This window comes from Anolis carolinensis, chromosome 6 (genome assembly GCF_035594765.1).
Source record: "Anolis carolinensis isolate JA03-04 chromosome 6, rAnoCar3.1.pri, whole genome shotgun sequence".
Taxonomy (NCBI): domain Eukaryota; kingdom Metazoa; phylum Chordata; class Lepidosauria; order Squamata; family Dactyloidae; genus Anolis; species Anolis carolinensis.
Window position 1 is genome coordinate 98732956 of NC_085846.1, and position 15914 is coordinate 98748869.

Here is a 15914-nt window from a genome sequence, read left to right on the forward strand (position 1 = left end):
TGCCTATGTTTCACTTTTCACCTGAGTTTTTCATGCCCATGCAGCACATAATGCTGTGTTTCTATTGTACTGTCTAATTTTTAAAGCTCTATGTTTCAACTATTAACATACCGTTATGTGATTATTGTAGGTTCACCATATCCATGGGAATTTGATTCAAGGATGCTTCAATGCATTTGCATTCATGTTGTTTCCATTTAGTAATATGGAGCATGATGGTCTGTTGTCAGTTGAAATAGAAGTACAGAGTCGTGGATCTGCAGTGCAAACCGTACATTGTGTTGTGATTTTGGTCTCTTCATACAAGAATACTAAATGGTCATCAATGTAACAAAGACAAAAAAAACTCTAGATTAGTAACACTACCCTAAGATTCTCTCTAATTCGAGATATTAGATTATGTCTCCACTTTTAGATTATTTTGCCATCCATGGTAATCTGCCATTATTGAAACTGTATATGTGATACATATGATTAATATTTATTGGTTATCCTATTATTTTGCTTTCTAGTTTGATCCTTTATGTGTTGAAAGCAAAAAAGCTGCAACGGTGGTACTCATGCTTAATTCTCCTGAAGAGGAAGTTTTGTCTAAAGCATGTGAAGCCCTTTATAAATTTGCAGCAAAAGGTTTGTTTTTCAACAATCACATTTCTCTTCATGTTTTATATTTCCATTCTTCAATTAATCTAGTTAATGGAGATACTTCAGTTAATAACTTCTACTACTATTAATATTTAATTGATAGTAATATGCAAAATAGCAAATAGAATTTAGCTTGACATATTGCCACCTGACTAGCTGAGCTATGTGACCCATAAGCAACCTCTGCAAGATGAGAATCAGGAGGGGAAGTATTAGCTAGATGAGTCTGAAAGATGATTCTGGCACGTGTTTTATGAGACTGTATCACTGTCAAATGAATTTCATGAGGGGTAGCCGGCTGCAGAGAAAAGCAACAGAGATTCTTATGACATCTTTCACTCATGTCCCACAATCTGATGCTCTCCAAGTGTGTTAGACTACAATTTCCATCAGACCTAGCCAACATGGCCGGTGTCAAGGATAAGAGAGATTATAGTTAAAAGCCTCTAGAAGATGATCAGATCAAGAAAGGGTAGTATAGCTTTTGTGGAATACACTTTATCAGAGTCAGCTGATAGAGTGGACTTCAATCCATGAAAGCTTTTATTGTAAATATAAGAAGCCACAAGATTCTCTGATTTTTAATGGAGTGACTGTGAGGGATTATTCTGAGGTGCATTTTAGCCTTAATTTCTTGATAGCCTTGAGAAAACAACAACTCTTGCAAAAACACCAATTTTCAGAAACAGTGCTATACAGTTCGAAATGAATTTGGGCAATATGCACAAAGACAAAGGGATAGAAATGGTTTGTCACACATCCTTAGTTTTTATGAACGTTTCTGTTAGTATTGGTATTAATCTTGTACCTTAACATTTTTTAAAAGGTGAAGAAAATAAGATGACACTTCTTAAGCTTGGAGCTGTGGAACCTTTGTTTAAATTAGTTACACATGAAGACCCTATTGTCCGCAGAAATGCAACAATGGTAATGGGGATCATGGCTTCTCACAGTAAGTCTTCTCATATGCTTCAGTACCATCTGCTGGTACTTGTGGCAGATTTCCCCAAACAGCACATAAGCTTGCACTTGATTCAGTTTGAATCCACTTTACATTGTTTTGAAGGTGAGAGATACAGGGGTATGAAGTAGGCTGCAATGGGCTGCAACATGTAACATGGAGGCTGTTCCATTGGCTTGCAGCTTTGCAGTGGGCATGCCTAGGACTCCCAGTGGGCATGGCCTCATATAGATATACTGAACTTTTCTTGAAGTCATTGGTTTATCAAAGAAGGGCAATTCTAATCTTTGAAGCTGAGTACTTTTACTAGTAACCAATAAAAAATCCAAGCATAATGGAATATGGTACCATTTCATAAGAGCAGAAGCTTGGAATCAGAACATATTTACGTTAATTCCGCACAGGTGATCCTCTTCTTCCCATTCTCCCTATTTTGTTAGACAAATGGCATTGCTCACCAGGACACACCTGCCATGCCTCCGTCTCTCCTCAAACCCCTTACATGGGCTTAGTATTTGGGCATTCTGAGAATGATCCCCATATGTTAAGGGGCATGTGATGATCAATTACATAATTCAGGTGTACTAGCATTTAATTTCTGCTGAGCTCATTGTATTCAGTTGTTCTACGAGTGAGTGGATATCTAGATGGAATCAGAGGTGGACGAAGTGCAAATGGATGACTACTTGTTTGATATGGGCAGGGGATGGACTCATGGGGCACTCTAGGATTTGTTGGACAGCAACTCCCAACTGTTCTCATTATTGGCTATATTGGCTGGTTCTGTTGGGACTTCCAGTCCAATAGCATCTGGAGGCCTGCAGGTTTCCTATCTAAGCCATAGACAGAGAGAACTAAGGGAAGAATATTATCTGAATTGGGCTAAAAATGTTTGTGAATGGTGCATAATTTTCACCATGCTCCGGTTTGATAAAATCTTTCATAAATTGTGAACTATCATTGGAATTACTCCACTACTTTCATCAAATGGGCCTGAATGTTTTGGAAAACAATTTTTAATGGAACTAAATTGACAAGGCATTACAAACCTAGAGTTTTTGAAAATCAGACTTTAGCATGAAAGCTTTTGCCAAAATGTTACTAAATGTAATGAGTGGGAATACGTGTGGTCTTCATTCTCCAACAGAACATTATTAAGTACCAGATGTTTTTTGGCAAGCAATCTAAAAGTCTCTTTTGGAAGTTGTTTTTAGTTCCCTCCCTCTCATTTTTTCATACTATATTTGCCCTGTCATCACCCAGACAAATATGTTCTGCTTTTGATAATCTTCCCAAACCAATACTTTCGGTCCAGCCCTTTATTAGAATTAAACCGTAGCTTGAAGTCTGCATCACTAGTTCTGATTGCATGTTGTGTTTCTTCAATTAACAAAATATATTACTTCATATGTATGTTTCACTATAGATGATGTGAAGAAATTATTAAGGCAGCTTGATGTCACAAGTGCATTCATAGCTCGACTGGCTCCAGAAGGTAACTTACATTGCCCCTTTTGTGCAAATTATTATCTGCTTCTGTCATTTGATAACAGGTTATTGTATTATGCAATTTTGGGGGACATTTTAAATAAATATATGCACTTGTGCTGCCCCTGGTTTTTGTATTAAATATATCAGTTTCAGATGGGAATGGATTAGGAGCTACTGGTCACTGAATTTCTAAGAGCATACTCCTAACTATCAGTCTGATTATATTATTTTGTTTTTGTGCTGTAGAAGATGTGGTGATTCATGAGTTTGCCAGCCTTTGTCTGGCCCATATGGCAGTTGAATATAACAGTAAAGTGCAAATATTTGAGCAAGGTGGATTAGAGCCGCTTATCAGACTGTTGGGAAGCCCTGACCCTGATGTGAAGAAGAACTGTGTTGAATGCATCTATAGCATGGTACAGGTAAAGATTTCCCCTACATTATTTTCATTGCAAATTATGCACCATTTCTGTTAAATTAACCTGCCATGTTAAATAATAATTTTTTTACTGGTGGGGCCATAGTTTTCCTGGTATCCCATTTACCGAAACACCTCATTCTCCATACTTCATGGTCTAAGGCATTGCTTTGTAAACTGAGTCCCACCACCAAATTAGATCCCCTTAGCCCAATGTTGGGGTCCTGAAATATTTGGCAACAGTAAAAGTTTTATGGTCAAAGTAAATGTGGCTGTTTTAGATATTTACATGAATCTGTTGTGAACTTTGAGGAAGATGCTTGAGTTGTACTTTGTAAAAACAAAAGTCAGCCTGTTTAGCAAGCCTTGCAAATGCTGATTTGTTATCAGAAAATATTTGATTTTATGCCTGTTTTATATACCTATATACTTGGAGTCATGTAAAAATTTCTCAGGCCAAAAGGGGTACAAAATGGAAAGGTTTAAGAAGCCTGGGTGTAAGGCAGTGTTAGTCAATGTGGTGGTCTTGGATTTGTATTGTCAGTGATCTGCTGACACCATCTAAGATGCTTAAGAAATAGTGATATAAGGCATAGTTCCCTAGTCTGATATTGTCAAGAGTCAGACACCAGTTAACAAACAAAACAGAGTTTATTCTGAAGATAAGCCGAAAATAACACAAAAACAAGCCATTTTCCCATGCTGGCATTCAATAAAAACTAAGGACGCTTCAATTCAGCTTAGAAGAAACAAATAGAGTTGACTGCAAGATAACATGCAAAATAAACGAAGGCTTGCAACATTCCAAAAGCTGCAGAGTATAACAGAAAGTGCAAAAGCTTCTTTCAGCTCCCAACCGTTTCTGCAAACAGACAGCCGGCTCTGCGGAGTTAAAGGGACAGTTCCAAAAAGAAAAACAGCAAACTGCCTTAAAAACAACAAACTAGAAGAGCAGTAAAACTGCTTCCACGGTGCAGATAAAGCCGAAGCTTCAAAGGGATGATGAATAGCCGTCGTCAGGAGAATCCAAGGTCAGGTCGAGAGGCAGCAGCAAATTCCAGAAGTCAGAAGCCGGGAGTAGTCGTCAGTCAGGGAGCGTAGACAGAAGCCAGGTCAAATTCAATCCAAAGTCCGAAGAGGGTGCAGTCATCCAAACCAGGTCCACGATAAGACACAGCGAGAGCCAAGCCAGATGGTATCAGCAGCTAGAAATAGTAATCAGAATGCAGTCCAGGGAAACCCACACAGTTCCATCCCTCTGCTGTAAAGCAGTCCCAGATAACTTACATCCTAATCACAGTCCAAGTCCAGTCTTCACGGAAACACAGAGATCCCAATGGCGCCTCAGCAACACCTTGCCACACGCAAAGTGCATTGGCCAAACATTCCCATTTTATTCCCCTTCCTCCTGGGTGACCAAACACTCACACCCAAACACCAGGTGTCCCAAATCTACTCAAAGTCCGAACTCCACACAGCTAGAGCTCGTGGATCTGGAGTACCTAGCAATTCATCGGAGTCCCAATCATCCTGCCCACACTTAGCCCCATGAACACTTAAAGAACCATCCTCCCTTCTCCAAGCATCCCAAGTGGGATCAGCTCCTGCAGAAACCCCAGGTTCAGTAGTATCCATAGGCCCCAAATCCCCAGACATCTCTGGTGGCTGTGCCCATTCAGTGCCCACTTCCCCAGCCACCACCTGTTCCTCAGCATCCATTTCCCCAAACTCCCCATCTGAATCTTCCTCAGAAGATCCCCCATATAGCTCTCTAAGTTGCTTCCTGCGCAACTCCTCCAGTGAACCCTCATCACGAGGGTTTTTTCTTCCTCTTCAGATCCCATCACCATCAACCATAATCCCCGAAGGCGCAGTCACAACAGATATCCTCTTAAATGTGGTAAATTGTAATGCCTGCTATCTCCAACAATACACTTGGCTTGTGGTGATAGGACTTGTACTCAAACACCTGTTGGGCATGAGTTTGGGGAGTACATGATCAAGGAACTGATTGTACATTCCACTCATTTGCATGTAGGAATTTTCTTTTTCTGCCTCTCTTCCTAGCTAGACCTTTGTCACCAATAGCACTGCAGACCACCTGTTACACAGGTGGAAACAAAGAGGACTGCTATGAATTTTTCCATTCCTGTTTAAAGAGAAATCTGTCATACAGCTGTGTGCACAGGTCCAGGTTCTACTTGCAAAAATTTTGATGTCCTAGACACCTTTCTGAAATTGGATGGTGAGATCTATATATGGATCCTACTTGCACTAGCATAGAGTAATTTACTTAATGACACATCTAATTGATTCCAACGAAAGTTCCTTCCAATCAGATATGTTCAGCAGAAGTGTATTTGCATATGTGTAAAGACAATAATTTTCAAGACAGAAATGTCTAAAATCCATAATCACTTCTCGGTGCAGAAACATATTGTTTGACCCTCCCAAAGCATGGAAGGTGTATTTTAAGAAATGGGTTTTCCTATATTCTTGCATATCATGATATTGTGCATTTTCTTAACTTGGTAAATGCTTTTGACAACCTTTTTCTTATGTGAAGAAAGACTATTGTCACTGACTGCCACAAACATTGCTAATGTCATTATATTCTGACTAGCAACAGAATAGCACATTTGTATGGGAATTCCTTTCAGCATCTAATAGCCTGATCCTCAGTTGGTTTAAGCCAAAACACTCAGATTTAAGCTGATTTCAGCTTAAAACTACTGTTTTCAGTGGTACCAAACTGGCTTAAGTCGAAGCACTTCAATTTAACTGTGTTGTGGATTGAGCTATAAGCGAATCAATTCAGTAATGAATTCAATTTACAGCCCAATCTTTTCTAGGGCACCAGAGCATGTCCTTATTCTGAATCGCATTTTATGGTTTTCCCTTCTTTTAGTATCTAACTGTCTTTGTTTTAAGTTATATCTGGACAACTGCACCTGGTGCTTGCTGAAATCAATAGGGAAAATTGTGCATAACCACAATTAAGATAGCCTTTTCTTAATTTAAACGTGTTTTTTTTACCATTTTAATTCTGAATGGCAAGCAAGTTTTCTTTGGAGAAAATATACTACTAGAAAACATTGAAATATCTAGCAACACCGTGTGTGACTTTTAAGTGCCCAAGAAATACCTTCTTTTTTCACTCTCTAAATAAATATTCAGTATGTATTTTGTTGAACTTTTTGTAAAATGTACTTAATATTGTAGAATTTTTCTATTTCTTTTTTTTAAAGTGCTGAATATTCAGTAATGTATAATATTTTAGACTTGAAATATAACATTCATAGCCTTAATAAAAAAAGAAAATTAACTGTGTTTTAGTTTATGTTCATTTTACAGAAGTCACAGATTAAACATTACTGTGTATTTATTTACATCATTTTGGTTTGATATTTAACTGCAGGATTTCCAAAGTCGTGCTGCAGTTCGTGAATTAAATGTGATTCCTCCATTGCTGGATCTTTTAAAGTCTGACTACCCAATTATTCAGTTGTTAGCTCTCAAAACTTTAGGTATCATTACCATTGATAAAGAAACTAGAGTGATGCTAAGAGAAAATCAAGGACTAGACCACCTTTTGAGGATACTAGAAACTAAGGTACCATTTCTTTTAAATTAAAGCTGTCACTTCAAGAAATGTTACATAGTTACTTGCATGAATTTTAGTCATATTGGATCAATCTGCAGGAATTAATGTGGATGGAAATGTAACATTTTGAGAGAATATGAACATATTTTTATTTTAAACAATAATACTTGCATTTGTCACATTATACAATGTTTCTCTTCCTTTTTGTGTTGGAAAGAATTATTTAAGACAGTTTTTGTTAAATATTTTTATTATGCTGATTTTGTTTTTCTCCCACTTTCCTCCTGAATGGGATCCAGGTTGTCTCACTCAAGATTTAAAGAAAGGTGTATTAATTAAAAAACACAATAAGGAGGTCAAACCAATTAAATAAGCAACCATTTTAAAACATCAATAGTTTAAAACTGTATAAAACTATTTAAAACAATGACCAGAGCAATAAAAAGGCAACACCCCCATTAAAATATTCTTCATAGCTATGTAATCACCAAATGTCTCTTTTCAAACGTCTTTTATCTATTAGAAGGAGCGTAGGGAAAGGAACAACTGTGGATGCATCTGCAATGTACAGTTAATGCACTCTGACATCAGTTTAACTGCCATGGTTTAATGCTGTGAAATCATAGGGTTGTAGTTTGGTTTAGCACCAGCTCTATTTGGCAGAGAAAGCTAAAGACCTTGTAAAACTACAAGTCCTATGATTCCATAGTGTTGAGCCACGGTGCTTTAATTCTACAGTATAAATGCACTTTTAGAATGTGTGAGTTGCCCAAAGTTACCTATGTCTTTGTGCACGTAACTGACTTACTGACCTGGTTGCTTCATTTCACATGTTCATATTGTTAGCTAGGGATAAAATGTTTGCTGAAACATGTTGCATTGCTCTTCCTTTTTGTGATATAGAAACTTATTCCTATGCTTTCTCTGTTACTTCTGTCTGATAGAACCTTTTCTGCTTTGTCAACTAAGGTATAGATGTACTACTGATAACATTCATTAATACTGAACCTGAAATGTCAGCATATAATTTCTGTATCATCTTGTAGTCCTTATTTAATGCCTCCCTCCCCTCGCCCCCCCCCTCTCTCTCTCCCTCCCTCTCTCTCCATCTCTCCCTGTTTTTTTTTTTTTAAGGAATTTAATGATCTTCATGTGGAAGCCCTGGGAGTGGTGGCAAATTGTCTTGAGGATGTGGAGACAGTGCAACTGTTTCAGGAGACAGGGAGTCTCAGAAAACTACTTATGTTCACCGAAGTTTCCACTCTTCCTGATTTTCAAAGAAATGCAGCGAGGGCCATTGCTAAAGCAGCTAACTATTGTATGTCACCTCTGAAATCCACATAATATGTCTAGAACTTGGAAACATCATGATGGTTGAGGGATTCTAGAAGATGTAGTAAATCCAAATCTTCTCAAGCTTTGAATATATCGTTGGAGGAGCTAATATGGCTAAAGTTTCCACATCATGATACAAGATAAAATTGGATCTCATGAGTTGATTGGGCACACAGTGAATAAAGGGATATCCTGCCTTCAGGGCTAGCCCAAGATAATTTTCAAGTGTAGGCGAACAGAATTTTGGCACCCCCCCCCAAACCAATTACTGAAACATAAAAGTGTTGGATAAGCGAAAATGTTGGATAATAAGGAGGTATTAAGGAAAAGCCTAAATAAAGAACAACACTCTGAAAACGGGAAACCCAGACAGGAAACAATCACGGCCAGCTAACACCTCCCAACCAAGGATGCCCCCAGGGAGGAAGCAGACAGGCTTTGAATCTGCAAGGCCATTAATCTGCAAGGCCTCCATGAGAAGTTGTCTTTGGCGGGGAGGAGACAGCCCTCAGGTGCAGGCCAGGATCGCTTCCCTGTCCTTAAAGCAGGGCGGCCTGGTTGGAGACCAGGCCAGGCCGTGGAGGCAGGAAGGCCACGCCTGGGCGGAGTTGCCTTAACGGCGCCCCCTACATAATGGCACCTTCAGCAACCACCTAGTTTGCCTAATGGTTGAACCGCCCCTGCTTGCCTTAAAGCTGGAGAATTCACAAGGATGATACCAGAATTTGATACATTTGGGCAGCCTTTGGCACGCTAGCATTTCAGCTGAGTCCACTGCTGACTGGGACCCTCTTGACACTATTAGCAATGTCTTGTGAACAAGACCAATAATCACCATGGTGTAACTTAAGGCTTGGCATTATGAAAAGTTAAAATGTGACTAAGCCTCTAGAGCAGAGGTTTCCAAGCTATGTTCCATGAAACCCTAGGGTTCCACAAAAACATCATTGAGGTTCCCTCAAAAATCTTTAAAATCTTTTTAATTTTTTTAAAAAAAGTTAATTCCAGAGTAACAAGATCTTATTGAAATTCAATGTACCCCTGCTTTAAAAACAAAATTCAAGTATCATTATTTCCAAACCCTGTATTATACAAACCACCCAGACAATAGGAATCTTAGAAAGAAGAAAGAACCTTGTAGGTTCACAGTGCTTAGGGACAGATATAGGGTTCTTTAGGAGAGAAAAGTATTCTGAAGGGTTCCATGACCAAAAAAGTCTGGGAACTGTTTCTTTAGAGCTTCTCATAGCTCTGCTTAATAGGGCTTTTGCCAGCCTTCGCTAAGTGAGCCCTACAAGGCCTATCATCTGTCACTGCCCAATTCCTCCACAAACAGGCCTCTCAGATCTCTTCTAGTTCTTGTCAATTGAATGATTTTTTTACTAGGCACCTTTCAGCATAAGAGTCATTTAGAGATTAGAGTATGTTCCTTTCCATTCCCTTCTAACAGAACCAATCTTACTATTTTTATAAGGACTCGGATAACTTGTTTTTTTTACAAATATTTAAAGGTAAATATAAAAAAAATGTGTTCTCACATATAGGCACATACAATACACATGTGTTGTCGAAGGCTTTCATGGCCAGAATCACTGGGTTGTTGTGCATTTTTCGGGCTGTATGACCATGTTCCAAAAACATCTCCTGACATTTTGCCGACATCTATGGCAGGCATCCTCAGAGGTTGTGAGGATGCTTACCATAGATATGGACAAAATGTCAGGAGAGAATGCTTCTGGAACTTGGCCATACAGCCCGGAAAATGCACAACAACCTATACAATACACAGCTTGCTGCTATGGTGATTGGTTGGGAGTAAGTATGTGTATAGAACTGCTGCCTTGCAGTGAAATCATTTAGTGTGGCTTACTTCTGAGTAAACAAGTATAACATTGTTCTGAATATCTTGAATATATGCTTGAACCTGATTGCAGATCTTCTTTCTTTCTTTCTTGCATAAATCCTCTTCTCACTTAATTGAAATCTAAAATGGTACATTGCATCCTAGCACCCTACATTACAGGGTTTCCTCACTTATCGCAGGGTTATGTTCCAAGACCACCCGTAATAAATGAAAATTTGCGAAGTAGGGACACTATATTTATTTTAATATTTATACATTATTTTAGTACTTATACACTATTTTAAGTCTTTATCAACCAATTGTGTGTTGATAAATCGCCTCCTTCTCCTCCCGTTGCCGCTTGGGCTCCTTTTCTCTCCCTTCAGCTTCTCCTTCCTCCCTTCCTTAGGCCGTAAATTGTAAATTTTTATGATTTATAATATTCTTTTAGAGTTTACTATCGCAAAACAGCAAATCCTCGAAAAGTGAACCACGAAGTAATGAGGGAACACTGTATTTTGCAAATGAAGCTTATACAGTATGTGTAAATGTACATAATTTAATCATGTTTGTAAAAGAAAAATGTTTTGGATTCTATTTCTTTCTGTGTTTTATTTAACTGTAATATCAGAGTGTTTATCTGCCTAGCAAATAATTTCCATTCTCAGGATTGACTCCTCTCTTAATGTTTGAGTTCACCATCTTATGTAGCTCAGAAGCAGACATTTTTTGCAAAGATATATCAGACTTCAGCATATAGATTATTGTCCCCAGTGCATTAGCCACTTCATTTTATCTCATTATAATTATTCATTCCATAATTCTGTGTTTTTATGAATAGTTCACTGCCTCTGAATCCGCTATGGAATTCTGTGGCAAGCACACTAGGTGCTCCTAGCTTGCACTCAGCATGAGAATGCTGCTTAAATATGTCTCAGAGTTGCATCTATATTGTGATTTGTCAAGCTGCCATCAAGGCACAGCAGTGCCATATCACAAAATGTAATAATATGAAGAATAATGTACTCCTTATTGTCCATAATAGGATTCAGAGTCACTCAAGGGATTCTAGTGACATAAGCTGTGACAGACTTAGATGATTTTTATTTCCATCATCTCTGGGTTATTAGTTATTTCCAGCATCTCTAGCATTATTCCATTAATTTATGTATATTTGTTATTCACTGTTTCTAATGCAGGAAAGCTTCTTATTCTAGGTTATATTTTGGCTTTCCTGTATTTAAAATATGTTTCTCTTCTCCTATCATGATTTGACATGTTGAAATTTTGGATTTTGTAGGTCCTAATGAACCCATAGAAAGTTTGAGCTTATACCAGTGTGCCTTCATATGTTCTTTGCTGCCGAGTTCTATAACTTGTCAGCAAAGAGTCCCAACACGAAGTAGGAGATCTATACAGTTATAGTGATTGCTATCACAAAACAGGAACTTTGACCAGTTCTATATTTTCAAGGATTTTTTTTATCATGAGAATACAAGTTGTTCAAAAAAAAATCTAATAATGCAAATTTCCCCAGAATTTATTAATGTATAGTTTATATGAAAGAATGTTTCCAAACCCTACTACCTTTTTTACATGTAATTGGCCAAAACTCAAATGGAAGACTAAGCCTTCTGGTGTTGTGCTGTTGCCTTTATATCTTACCTTTCAATAAATACCAGTCAGATCTAATCTTTTTGGAAAAATTCCTTGAGAACATTTATAAAAACTCTTTTTGACTTGAATCTTGTTGGACCATTAGCTAATAATTCTTGCAATTGTCCTCTACTGCACCCCAATAGCTTGTTGAGTGCCACTTATGGCATTATTTTTAGTTTTGTTTTGGATTATCTTATCCTATGGTTTTCATGGTAAAAGGGATGCAAAAGGAGTTTACTGTTCTTCTTTCTGTGTGGAACTAACAAACATTAGGTATGGTGCCAACTTTTTCTGCGAGATTCTCTGCCAGTATCACCCTCCATACTACTGCCCAGTAACTGCTACCCAAAGTAGCTCCTCAGCAAAATCCTGTCTGACACGGGAGACTCTACCAATAGCAGTCCTCACAGGAGCATGCACCCCCACTACCTCATAAAGGTAGCTCATTCTAGTGTATCACAAACTGAATGTACATTCTAGGAAATGTGTATCTCTATATTTTGGAGATTTGTTGTTTTAATCTTTTAAACTACTTGGGAGTTGACTCATAATGAAAGGAGTAGTATGTATATTTGTGTTATCACTTTACTTTAAAAATATTGTTATATAACATTAAAATGTAGTACTATGTAGACTAATATACTTCATATTACTTAGTCCTTTGTTATGTGACCTTGAGCCCCCAGTGGTGCAGCAGATTAAACCGCTGAGCTGCTGAACTTGCTGACCGAAAGGTCGGCAGCTTGAATCCGGGGAGCGAAGTGAGCTCCCACTGTTAGCGTCAGCTTCTGCCAACCTAGCAGTTCAAAAACATGCAAATGTGCGGTACCGCTCTGGCAGGAAGGTAATGGCGCTCCATGCAGTCATGCCAGACACATGACCTTGGAGGTGTCTATGGATAACGCCGGCTCTTCGGCTTAGAAATGGAGATGAGCACCAACCCTCAGAGTCAGACATGACTGGACTTAATGTCAGGGGGAAACCTTTACCTTTACTTTTATGTTACCTTATACTATGCTTATACTATTTTTAATTGTACTTTGAAAAGAAAGATATGTTGCCTTTTCTCTTTCTTTACATTCTTTTGCTTTGCTGTATTCCCTAGGCATTGGATTTTTTTTTAAAGAGTGCTATAGCCTACAACATATTTTTGACAAGAGCAACTCATATCATGGTTCTGTTACCTATGACCCTGTATCTCTGGATATAACTGTCAATGCCAATGATGATTTTTCTTCTTACCTTTCTTTGTAAATGAAATCAATATAGTTTCACTATAGAAGTTTCCCTTCATCTTTCAGTGACAAGCTAGTGTGAATGCAGCTGCTTGACAGAAGAAAAGGGAGAGGTTAGAAGTATCAGATTGACTGCAGTGATATGCATGTGGTTTTGATCTATTATTTCCCCCCAAGGGACAAAGGTTTTAAACATCTAAAAATCTATAACCGAATTAAGTTGTACCCAAAGTATTTTGGCTGTTGCAACCTGCAGCTACCACAGTTTCTAAAGCTCATTGAGATTGTAGTCCTGTAGAGACTTGTAATGGAATCAGCCTTATTGAAAACAATGAGACTTTCTTCTGAGTGGACATATATAGGATCCCTCCATTGTTAGTAACTTTTAAATGGCTGTAAATGTTCTTCCTCTTGTTATTCTTCAGTTGCTGATAAGCTGCTTGTAGAGATGAGTATGAATAGGCATATATAAAGTATGTTCAATCCTTTTTATAGCTGCAGTTCCCTTAAATTATGTTGCATACCATATACATGTGTAAAAGTATTAGTCCTGGGAGTTTTATTTTCAGTGTCTTCCATCATGATCTCAAATATGGAATTAACTATTTTCACAACGGCCATACCCTAGGTTGACATTTTAATGAAATTACGTGCCATAATGCAAAAGCCTATTTTCTGTTTAGCATGCTTATTTTTAAAAAATCTATCCTAATGACTTACCCTAGCAACATCTTTTTTAGAAAAGTTATTTCTTTTACAGTCAGTTGTGATTGTATTGGATGTTCTTGGTAATTGTTCACTTTTGTGTTAAATAAATTTTATGTCATTGTGACATTTGCCTCCCATTGGGTCAGTAACACATGTCATAACATATCCTGGGCATGGTTTGAGATTAAAGTTATTTATTTATTTACCATATTTCTATCCTGCTCTTTTCACCCTGAGTGGGACTCAAAGCAGCTTACATATAAGGCAAAATTCAAATGTAGGGTCAGCCCCCTCCGGCTAACTCTCTGATTTACTATTGTAATACAGATTAATTTAAGTAACTGTAAACCTTGTATCTTTGTTATGACCAGAATATGCACTTACTCCATTTATTGGAATTGCTAATTTAAATAATCCTTTCTCATTTTGATCTATCCCTGTTTTGGTTATTTTCAAGCATTAACATAAAAATACCTTTTTTATTACTATTCCACCACTACTTCAGTATTACTTTTTAAAGTTACTTTCCAAGGTGGAAGTTTTCATTGCTTCTTTATTAGAACATTTGACACCAGAAACAAAATAGGGCTAGGTTCTTAGAGAGACAGCACTGCAGGCGGATTGATTCAGTCAGCAGAACCCCAGACCTGAGTTTGCAAGACCTGAACAGGGCAATGGGAGGACCTTGAACATCTCCCATTCCTAGGGTTGCCATAAGTTGAAATCAACTTGGTGACAAATAGTAAGAACAGAAGTCCCTATACTACAAAAAATAAGAGTGGTTCAACATGTTCATTAGACTTTATTCAGCACTAACAATATAAGTGATTAAAATGAAACTATTAGGTCTGATAATTTTTGCATCAGTAGAGAAAAACGTCATAGAAACCATTGGGATGCTTCTTCCAAAATGCATCTAGGAATGATGCATCTACTTTTAAAAAGATGCTCACACTGATGGATGGATGTTTAAAAAATCATGGTGGGGTTTGATGGTGAGTCAGGCTTGTCTACTCTCTCCTTTTCTCTCTGTTTTGCTGTTCATGCATTCTGTTTACTGTGATTGTTGTAGGAATGTACACATGGCTTCAGTAGAGTCAGCTAGGATTAAGATTCTACCTTTTTCCAGCTTGAGCTTTACTTGTTGCATTGTTTCCTGGAGACATGCTACTCAAATAAAGCCCATATTTCTCCAGCTGTTTTTCACTATCCTTCCCAATTTGATTGTTTCTGAAAACTTCTAGCTAGTCAGAGGGGAAAAGAAGGGCTTAGTAGGGTTTTAAAAGCCTTTGCAAAAAGGAGCTCCATGTCAAGGCTTTATGAATTGAATCATACATAAAAGATTCAGGTTTTGTTTGCACTTAACACAAATCTTAGGTTAATGCAAACTGCTTAAACAGGAAGGAGTCACAGTGGTCTTTAGCCTCACTATCTCTTTCTCCAAGACTGCAAGTCTTTTAAAAATAAGTTTAGTTTCATTTTCCACCAAATTTACCTTGTAATTGCATATGAACTCAAGATAATGTTTTAAAACATATTCTTGACCTCTGAACAAACCTCTGAGGAAGTTTGCCACAAGCGCAGGTGAAATTACTTTTGGAACGGCCCAGATTACGCTTATGGATTACATGATTAATTGTGAAACATATAATCCATAAACATTTTACATGTTTTAATTGTTTCGTGTATTTTATAATTCTCTTTTAATGTCAATTTGAATTGTACACTGTTTTAAAGGCATCGAATAGTTGCCTATGTCTAAAGCTGGAACTGGAACTTGGCCATATGGCCCGAAAATCTTACAGCAAACAACTGTTTTAAAACAAATTGTAGTGGTCAATTTCTAAATAGCCTGATTTCAAACCATGGGTTACAAATCTAGTTTAGAGTTTGTTTTAAATGACGGTGCCTTGTTTCTACATATAAGCAACCTGAGCTTTATAGAACGACATCCTAGATTCTGCCAAATTATCTTCTTGCCACTTCAGGAGAAACAAGGAAATGCACATCTGAGT

At 37.7% G+C, this 15914-nt stretch overlaps 1 protein-coding gene across 5 annotated transcripts in view; it reads left to right on the forward strand.

Moving 5' to 3' along the window:
- armc3 (armadillo repeat containing 3) overlaps positions 1–15914 on the forward strand; it is an 82135-nt gene that overhangs the window by 38570 nt on the left and 27651 nt on the right. For all 5 annotated transcript variants that reach the window (XM_016994294.2, XM_016994298.2, XM_016994292.2 and 2 more), the window contains exons 4-9: positions 513–630; positions 1472–1597; positions 3033–3101; positions 3344–3519; positions 6934–7128; positions 8254–8437. In XM_016994294.2, the coding sequence (XP_016849783.1) occupies positions 513–630; positions 1472–1597; positions 3033–3101; positions 3344–3519; positions 6934–7128; positions 8254–8437 (868 nt within the window). The remainder of the gene's footprint in view (positions 1–512; positions 631–1471; positions 1598–3032; positions 3102–3343; positions 3520–6933; positions 7129–8253; positions 8438–15914) is intronic.